Below are 10,186 nucleotides of genomic sequence, written 5' to 3' on the forward strand. Positions count from 1 at the left end.
CTGACCTGGCCAGACCAATCATCTGGCTGGACCATTCAGTATGCTTGACCAATCAGCAGGCCAGACTAATCAGCAGGCCAGACCAATCAGCAAGCCAGACCAATCTGAGGACCATCTGGTCTCCTTGTGAGGAACAATATCACTTCCTCACAGTTGGGCCAGAGATGGAATAAAACCATCTGGATAAAAGGTGTTGGAATCCAGCAGTCTATTTGGTCAATAACACCAACTATTGGTGATATAAACTTTTTAGTTCACATAATCTGTGGTATTTTCACTGGCTGTTAGGATTATTAGTGGTTCTTACATTTCTGGCACATGGAAAGTTACACCGCACTGCAGCAATGTTGTAACAACGCTTTGAAAACAAAAACACACCAAATATGTATTTTGAGAGCCATAGTCTCCAGCTGTGCTAGAGAGGAGGTGTAGATAGTCCTTAAAGAGAAGAAACAGAACTGTGACCATACCACCCAGACTGTCACATCAATAGTGAATGACACTTCAAAGGTTTCCCCCAGCAAGAGACAGAGCAGACAAGGAAGCAGGTGTCGACATCACAAAACCTGCTGTAACATCACCAAGTTGCTTCTCCACGGTCACGAACAGCCATTTCAAAAGTCTTATCTCTGTGTGGAGAGCTTGAGTTGTACAGAGCAGAAACTGTCAGTTCGTAACGAGAACTGGAATGAACGAGAACGAGGCATGCCGCTGGGAGCCTCGGGAGGGATATGTACTGGGGTACATATGCAACCAAGCATTTCCTTGTACAGAACATCCTGTTGCTCAGAGCCACAGCACACCCTCCGAAGTCTTCCCTTCCTTCCTGTCACCCCCCACTCCCCCTCCACCCGCGTCCCTGTGTGGTTCTGCAGTTAAAGCCTTTCTGTTCCTCCACCAGCCTAGGTATTCGGTTCCAATTATCCAAAGTGTTAACTCTGCGATGGCTGGGGAGATGAATATTTTAATACAACTCATTAGTCAGGAGTGGGTTCTGGTTTACAGCTCAGCTTGAACCCCCTCTGACTCACTGCTTCACACTGAAAAGGATTAGCCCGCACGGAGTGTGAAGACGGCAGAGCTGTAGCTGGTGTCAGGAATGTGGTGGTGGTGGTGTGTGTGTGTGTGTGTGTGTGTGTGTGTGTGTGTGTGTGTGTGTGTGTGTGTGTGTGTGTGTGTGCGTGTGTGTGTGTGTGTGTGTGTGTGTGTGTGTGTGCGTGTGTGTGTGCTCACGCCTGGGAAGTGAGCTCCATTGTTCCTCCAGTCCTCTGTTCGTCCCTGATCTGTTCCAGCCTCCCCGTCAGTCAGCCAGTCAGTCTCTCGGCGGTGGTCCGATTAGCGGAAAGGTTGAGTCGCGACCGCCTCTGACAGATGCCTCTGAGCTCAGGGAACAAAACGCACGACATGCTGCGACGTCAGAATGAAGATGCGCGTCCCGATGAAATAACATGCTCGGAGACAGACCCAGAAATAACATCGGGCCATTAGGAGACAATTCCAGTCTAGATGGGTGGGAGATTACGGGGGTGTAGAGTGTTGTAAACCTGGGTTTAAACCCTGTGTTCGTGTGAGGAACATGGCTCCGACAGGCACAGAGGGGTGTGGACTAGACATGTCTGATTCATCAGGATTAGGGAATGAAACCTAGTGTAATTACATTATTATGTCCTTAGTATTTCAGAACCACAATCAGAGTGATTAGGAGGACAGGAGAAAGGTAGATGATAGGGAGGGAGGCAAGGCTTCACAGGCCAACATCTCACCAGTGGCCGGCCCTCAGAAACAGAACAGAGAGAGAGAGGGAGAGAGAGAGAGAGAGAGAGAGAGAGAGAGAGAGAAAGAAAGAAAGAGAGAGAATCAATTTAATTATAGAAATGTTCTATAATATGTTAATGGCCGATGAGATATTGTTAACGAATCCATCTAAAATGCAAATTAATTGAATTACTGCTGTATGATAGATTAGTGAGTTCTCCTAGTCAGCTGTCTCTCATGAACAAACAAGAGTGATAAATGTCCCCATTGTTGATTAAATCTCCTAATGAGCCGTTATATAGAGTCTAATGACAGCTATGAGTAGAGCTTAATGAATGGAAAATCATCGCTCTCCATTAGTTCGCCTTAATCAGTCATGTACTTTGTTATAAACATCTTGTGCTGATGTGCTTTGTGACACACACAGACCTGGATGGCTAGAGCAGCAAATTAATCAAAATTGCATTAGTGCACACACACGCGCGTGCACACACATGCGCGCACACACACACACACATACGCGCGCACACATGCACACACACACACACACACTGCTGGAGGCAAGTTTGTGTTTAGCGCAGTCCCTCCTGAGTAGTGAGTGAACACAGTGTGAAGATCTGCTTTATAAAGCTGGAACAGGAAAGAGACTGATCTGGCAGAGGAAGGAGACGAGAGAAGGGAGAGGATGTCTATAGAGTATATATGCTTCTACTAATCCTCATGGCCCATATATCCTACTGATAGTTCATAGTCTGTACCTTTGTTATGATTTAAAACATGTTAACACTGTGTCTATAGCTTCCATAGGTCTAATTACATTAACATTGCAGATGTAGGAGCATGGTGGATGTTCCTGTGTGCTGGTGCTGATCAATACCGTTAGTATACGCATATTTGGATCACAGTATAGTCAATTATCTTTGGAACGCCCGCACCGGAATGAATCATGCATAATTCCTCCACACTCAACACCTCCTGTTCCTGACAGCGAATCTGGCTGGTGGAGGTTTCAAACAGGAAGTCAGAATCAGAGGAGTCACCTGAGGTAATGACATGCAGAAATGCCCGGCATCTGGAGTGCGCATCGCACAGTATCTTTCTCATTAACGCCCTATGTTCAGTGAACTGAGGAGGGACGGGGAGAGACTGACAGGGAGGGGGGTTTCAATTCTTTGAAATAAGAGTATGGCTGACTTTGATGTTGCCTATCACTATACGGACACACATCCACAACAACCCCCCCCCCCCCCATCCCCCACCAACCCCACCCCCCATCCTCCTCCTCCCTGCCCCCCTAGTCCACCGACCACTCTGTCCCTCAGGCAATGTGAGGCTTGGAAATGCATGTGGTGAATTCCTACAGTTTGTACAGTATAGGGCCTAAGAACACATTCTACATGTCTGTCTCGTTAATATAAATAATAATAGTAATTTATTCACATTTCACTCGCCAAATGTCACAATCAGCACACATTGACCTGTGGTGTCACCAACTACATAATGGCTCTAAATGAGACCTTAGACAGTGAGAGAATGTGAGATGAGAGATGGAGCTTCACATGGTGGATACAATTGTACAGTAAAAAGCACCAGCTTGAAACAGGGACACAAATATAGATAAAGTACCTTATAGACAATAACTTGTTGCAATTTGGCAGCTCAGAGACAGTCCAACATGAGATTGATATCATAAGATATCAGAGAGTACAAATTATTACTTTAAATAAGTTAAATAGAAAACCAATAGAATAGTATAAATATGTCTATTTATCAATGTTATGTTTGAGATCAAATAATCGAGTCAATGATTCAATAAGTACTAATTATATGGATATTCCGTGTGATGAGGTAAGGCTGTTGAAGAGTGGACAGCTCCAGTGAGTAGACGATTCCATCAGAAACCAGAAATGGTGTAACACTTTTAGACATATTCTCAGTCGTCTCCAGGAGAACTCTTGCGTTGACAGTTTTCACTGTGATAAAAGCAGAGACTAGTTTTAAGAGGGATAGAGGAAGTAACCCGTCCTCGGGGTATTCAGAGGCGTTTCATCTCTGGTCTGTTTGGCTGTGCGGTCTGACAGAGGAGACCGGCGTGGAGGACAGCTAGGTACAGGACAATAACACACATCACCATTCTGGCTTCAATATGATCAGAATGTGGCTCAGACAGTATTATTATCAAAGCAAAATGCTGACTTTTTGTTATGTGATCTTATAATAAGCAATTACAAAAACACACATCCACAACCAGTGTAAAAACCCTTTACAAAATGTTATCACGCTTGCAAAGTGTGAAAAATATGGTATTTCTCCTTATAAAAAATGCCACTTTGAACAAGGCAAAAGAAGTCATGTAGTGAGAAAGAGAGAAGTGAAGAGCAATTAACACAGTTCAGTACAGGCAGGATTCATAGACCCACACAACGACAACCCCTAAAGCACCTTCCATGAACAGTCCCTATTAAACACGTGATTGACATCCAGAGTGTCATTAGATCTGTATGTGTCTGTTCGAGCCCAGACACGCCCCCTAAACGGTGGTGACGGACAGGAAGGCGTTGTGAACGCGGTTCCCCTCGGCGGCGGGCGGGGCACCGCGGGCGCCGTGACTCATCAGCTCCTGGATGGTCATCCAGCTGTCCAGGATCTTCCTGTGGCGCCTCTTCATCATCTTCTTGTGGCTCAGCTCCACGATGTTGACCTCCTTCCTGCCGTCGGCGGCGCTGCCCGGCCCCTCCCTCAGGCTGCGCTGGAGCAGCTCCCTCTTCCTCCGCTGCTCCCGCGCCCTGGCCAGCTGCTGCTTCCGCTCCTCCTTGCTCCAGTACCGGCCCATCTTCATCTCGCTCATGGCGTCGTCGTCCGTGGTCATCCCCCCGCTGCGCTCCTCCCGGATCCGCAGGGCGCGCTCCCTCAGAATGCGATCCCTGGTGGGCCGGCGTGCTACGTAGCGGGAGCCGTCGGCGCGGACTTTGACCCTCCACTCCAGGCGGGGCTCCCCCGGGCGGGGGGGGCGGTGCAGGGGCGTCGGGCACACCCCCAGGCTGAGCAGACTGACCTGGCTCTGGGAGTAGTCCAGGGAGGAGGTCTGCTGCAGCAGCTGCATGTACGACTGGACAGGACAGGACAGGACAGGACAGGACAGGACAGGACAGGACAAGGTCAGTATTGGAATACATTTAGACTACAAGTCCCTTACGCAGAAAACAACATTATGAAACTAGAATCTCTTCTCCTGACCTGTGGGCGTTAAACAGAAAACCTTCTGGCTGAGGATCCTCCTCTTAATGCTCTGAACCCACCTGTAGCTGCGTGTTGTCTGAGGTGGCCCCGTGGCCACGGTAGGGGGCCGTGTGATAGGGCGACGCATACGGCGGGGGCCTCTGGCTCCCCCGGCTCCGCCCCTTTCTGTCAAAGCGCTCGTCATCCGCAGGCATTGCGGGGTCCGACTCCGAGGGGGAGGGGTTACTCTGGTCCGGGCTGCTGGAGATGACGGTGGAGGGGTCAGGTCTGGCGGGGGAGAGGTGCGCCCTGGGGGTAGGGGCGGGGATGTGGGCGGGGGCGGTGGAGGCCAGGGCACTGCGGAGGTTCCTCTGATTGGCCAGACTCACACGTCTCTGGAGGGAGTGGTCGGGAGACAGATCCACCCCCAGGGGCGTGGACCGGGCGCTGTCAGCCGTGTGGTAGGCGCTGGAGCTGTCCTTGTCCCTCAGCTTGTCGCCATCGCGCTCCAGGCCAGGCTGCTCCCGGATGTCTGCCAGGCGGCCGTGGCGCCTGCGCCCCTCTCCGGGGCTCCGTGCCTGGGTGAGGGAGGGCGAGGCGGGGGGGTCTCTCTGGTTCTGACGGAGCCCGTGGGCTTGCATGATGCTTTGGCACTCCAGCTCGATGCTGCGTAGCTCCTCGTTCAGCATCATCAGCTCCCGCTCCACCCCTCCGCCTCCTCCTCCTCCTCCTCCTCCTCCTCCTCCTCCTCTCTGCTCGGTCAGGCTGCACTCGATGGTGCTGCGCCGGCTGTAGAACACGCCGCATTCCCCGCCGTTACCGATCTGGCACTTCAGCTCCAGCATCTGCTGGAAGCGGTCACACCCCACCCCCACCCCGCACCTGCCCGCGCCCCCGTCTCCCCCCTGGGCTGGGGTCAGGGTCCGAGGTCCCTGGGCGTCTCCCCGCTTGCCCGGCCGCCACCGGCCCCTGGCCTCCCGGGCGGGCCCTCTGCGGGACCTGGCAAGCCGGGCCTCCTGCTCGGAGCTCTCCTCCTGGCAGCCCAGGCCGCTGTCCTTCTCCTGGGGGAGGGACGAGCAGGTGGCCGTGTCCGTCTCCCCCTCCTCGGGACCCCTGGGCTGGGAGGAGAATGGGGAGGAGAGGGTTCAAGATTACAACAGGGGTGTATAGACAGACATGAACAGAACAGGGTGAGAGCATTTCACCTTCTACTCTGGTCATAAGAACTGTAAAGTGAAAAAGAACGCCACCTCGGCTAAAAGCTAAATTAAAACAGAGATGTGCTCATTGTGGGTTTTTGTCCATGAAAGCAAGAGAGCAGGCTAAGGATCAGCATACTAAAAAGGCTAATCCTACTAATGTCTCCTCTAGTCATATCGGAAATTCGAGACAAAGCTCTTATGAGCGTGGTCCGCCTCTCCAGTTTATCTCCTGTTCCTCACCTGCTCCCCTCCCCTGACGGTGTGCTGCACCACTTCCTCCTCCTCCTCCTCCTCCGACTCCTCCTCCTTCCTCTGCTCCTGCAGGATGTCCATCTTCAGCTCCTCCAGCAGTGCCCTGTGCTCCTCATCCAACCACACTTCCTCCATCTGGGGATAGGAGACGGAAGATCTGCGCTCAATACAATGATCCAGTGTGTGTTAGTGTGTGGGTGTGTGTGTGTGTGTGTGTGTGTGTGTGTGTGGTGACCTGGGTGTGTCGGTGGAGATGACCACGGAGGTCACCCTACCTGCATCTCTGGCCTGGTGACCAGTAACAGGATGCTCCTGGCGCCTTCGCTAGCCAGCAACTCGACAGCCTCCTCTCTGTCCTGCACGTCACAGCCATTTATCTGACCACATAAAACACACACACACACCCACACACACACACGCCATGAAATACAATGAACAACACGCTACACAGTAGCTATATTTGTCTGAAAGTGCCCCTTCCTCTATCACCATACAGACACACACACACACGCACCCACTTACACACACACACACACACACACACACACCCTGCTCTACATCCACTGGAGGAGAACAGAGTGGCTGAGAGGTAGTATTCATGAAAGGCTGGCGGAGGAGCACAGACACACATCTACAGTACGCACACACATCCACACACACAATTAAAGTGTTGTCTGACAGCTGGCGTTCATCTCTTCCCCCAGCAGAGTAATGTGGCTGTCTGAGGGGGATAATAGCGCAGCCCCCCCCCCCCTCCACCCCCCACTCCCACACACACACACACACACACACACACACACACACACTACTGGGCCTGGGGACCGGAGATGCTGCTAGAATGCTCCGGAATACCAGAGTGATCGGAGAGGACTCTCACTCTGTCCTTTCTCACCCGTAAGATCCTGTCTCCCTCCCTGATGCGTCCGTCCCTGGCGGCGATGCTGTCGGCTCCGACCTGAACACAGGAACAGAGGCGTTAATGCAGACGGCAGCAGGCAGTGAAGACAGTTGCGTTGTCCCCACTGGTAGCACACACCCTCTGGTAGCACAGCTCAATGGGTAACTCGTCTCTTATGACAAAAATGGACGCATCGCCCGCACCCTCTCTCTCTCTCTCTCTCTCTCATTCTCTCTCTTTTTCTCTGCTGGATTCGTGTTCATCATGTGAAAATATTGATTACACAATACAGGACTTTAGGACACTCAGTGGCTGTGCGACTGAACATCGTGAGGTGGACTTGAAGGTTGGTGGGATTGATTTTCCCTACAGATGCTTTATAATCCAGAGCTGCTCTCCGCTCTGAGGACGGTCTGGCGTTAGACAGTCAGTCACTGCCATCCTCCATGCATCATGACAGAGAAAATCATTACACGTAAACATTTATTGGGTTTCTCCGCTTCATGCCGGGAGTGCGTGTATTGAATTACCTTCCTGAAAATATTTTTTTGTTTTGTTTCCCCTGGCCATGAAATGTGCTCTTAATCAAAAAGAGATGACCAGGTGCTTCCGTCAAACTAATGAACACCAGAGCGAGCCCTGCCGCGTCGGGGAGGAGCGGGAAACTATTAGCTGTCACGCGTGATTAGGCCTCACAGGTGGAGGCTGTTCTGATTTGAATACAATCAGCATTTCCTATTCTCTCACACGTCTGGTCTCAGAGAAGATCCTGAGCTGCTCCAGAACTAGTACGGCTCCGATGTGTTTACTCAACCCCCCCCCCCCCCCCCATCTCTACAAACATCTCTTCTTCTGTGTTGATCTCACAGTTCAGATCAAGAGGAAGAGGACCAAAACCGGTGGCGGAGAACACACACACACACACACATACACACTTTTGCTCTCTTACATACACACAACCACCCACCCACCAACCTACACACACACACACACACACACACACACTTTTGCTCTCACACATACACACAAACAGCCCCCCCCCCCCACACACACACACACACACGCATCTGGAAGTGTCACAGCACAACAGCCATGCATATGAATGAGATAGATTAGCATTCCAGTAGCCTACTTTATCAAAGGTACAGAAATATAAGTGTGGTGTCAAATCTGACTTCTCCATCTGCTGAGATGCCAGCAGGCTCTGTTTTGAATGCTCCTTTATCCAAACAACTTAGTGGACATGAATGGAACCAACAGCCAGCCCAGAGGCAGCAGCCTTCCAGCCTCAGCTGAAGGTAGACTTTTCAAGGTGCTGTGTGTCTCATGGTTTGCCTGAGGGAAGTTCAAGTCTGAAATGTTTGGCCTGATCAATAAGAGGAGATGACACACTAGTAAACATACAAGAACATACTCGGTCACACTTGAAGCAAAATAGCAGTCTACAAAGACTTGAGAGATGGTGAAGGTTTGGCCAATGATGCATGGAACTCTTATTAACTTAACATAACCCTTATTGGATTTGACACAAAATGTGCTACACGTTAACTGTGCATGTTGTGTCATTGAGTGGCTCAGGAGGTAGAGCGGGTCATCCAATGATGGTAGGGTCAGTGGTTCGAATTCAAGCTTCTCCTGTCCACATGTCGATGTGTCCTTGGGCAAGACAGTGAACTCCAAATTGCTCCCAATGAGCAGGATAGCACCTTGCATGGCAGCTGCCACCATTGGTGTTTGAATGTATGTGTGAATAGGTGAATAAGAGGCCATTGTAAAGTGCTATGTATAAAAGTACTATATTAAGTGCAGTCCATTTACCATTTACCATTTACACAGCATTTGAGTCTGTTGTTCAAAATTATGACCAGATATAATGTTCCAGTCTCCTCCCCTCCCCTCTCCTTTCCTCCCCTCTCCTCTCCTCTCCTCTCCTCTCCTCTCCTCTCCTCTCCTCTCCTCTCCTCTCCTCTCCTCTCCTCTCCTCTCCTCTCCTCTCCTCTCCTCTCCTCTCCTCTCCTCTCCTCTCCTCTCCTTTCTATCCTTCTCCTCTCCTCTCCTCTCCTCTCCTCCTCTCTCCTCTCCTCTCCTCTCCTCTCCTCTCCTCTCCTCTCCTCTCCTCTCCTCTCCTCTCCTCTCCTCTCCTCTCCTCCTCTCTCCTCTCCTCCTCTCTCCTCTCCTCTCCTCTCCTCTCCTTTCTATCCCTCTCCTCCTTTTCTCTCTTTGTGTCAGTCTTTGATATTCAAGGGAGGCTGATGGGGAAAATGTGTCATTTTACACTCCACGGGAGATGAGGAGGGTGTCACCATGGACTAATTAAAATCCTCAATTAAAAGGCAGATCAGCAGGAGGAACGGAATGAGAACCAGAGGAGAGAGCAGAGGACTACAGAATCATATTTCAGACTTGACTTCCTCTTCCTTGACGGCCTGCCTGTTCATATTTGACTTATCCCCCTCATAATTCAGTTTGAAGGATGTCCAAAGAGAGGATTCATATTATCTTTTAATTACATCCTAGAACAAAGCAACTGAGTACGGGAGGTCCCATGATTGATTTGTTGGACATGCTGTGAGGGTCTCCAGTGAGTCTCTGAGTGGGGTGGGGGTCTGTTAAAGGAATTTAATTCATGTCAGGAGATAAACAGTGGCTTTCTGGTGTCATGGCATCAGTGTGACTGCATTGAGTCCCAAACATATGAATCCACGGTCTGTCATTAGACCAAGAGGACACCCTGTTGTTTCCAGTGCTGAGAGCAGGAATGAGAAAGGGCTTCTCAGCGAAGCATGGCTCCAAATCACCCCTGTGACATCTGTGTTAGGTGATGCTGGGTGGTGTTGAATCAGGTGTGTTAGGTGCCCCC

The 10,186-nt window shown here is 50.6% G+C and overlaps 1 protein-coding gene across 1 annotated transcript in view; it reads right to left on the minus strand.

Annotated features, from left to right (window-relative positions):
- Positions 1-4,285: 4,285 nt before the first annotated feature.
- The window catches only part of pdzrn4 (PDZ domain containing ring finger 4), a gene marked incomplete at both ends in the record, with an annotated part of 19,320 nt that continues 13,419 nt past the window's right edge, over positions 4,286-10,186 (minus strand). The window contains 5 exons of the mRNA XM_084447757.1: positions 4,286-4,864; positions 5,055-6,087; positions 6,475-6,563; positions 6,704-6,805; positions 7,321-7,383. Coding sequence (XP_084303883.1) covers positions 4,286-4,864; positions 5,055-6,087; positions 6,475-6,563; positions 6,704-6,805; positions 7,321-7,383 — 1,866 coding nt within the window. The remainder of the gene's footprint in view (positions 4,865-5,054; positions 6,088-6,474; positions 6,564-6,703; positions 6,806-7,320; positions 7,384-10,186) is intronic.

The sequence above is a fragment of the Borostomias antarcticus genome, assembly GCF_949987555.1.
Source record: "Borostomias antarcticus genome assembly, chromosome: 13".
In the NCBI taxonomy this organism is placed as follows: domain Eukaryota; kingdom Metazoa; phylum Chordata; class Actinopteri; order Stomiiformes; family Stomiidae; genus Borostomias; species Borostomias antarcticus.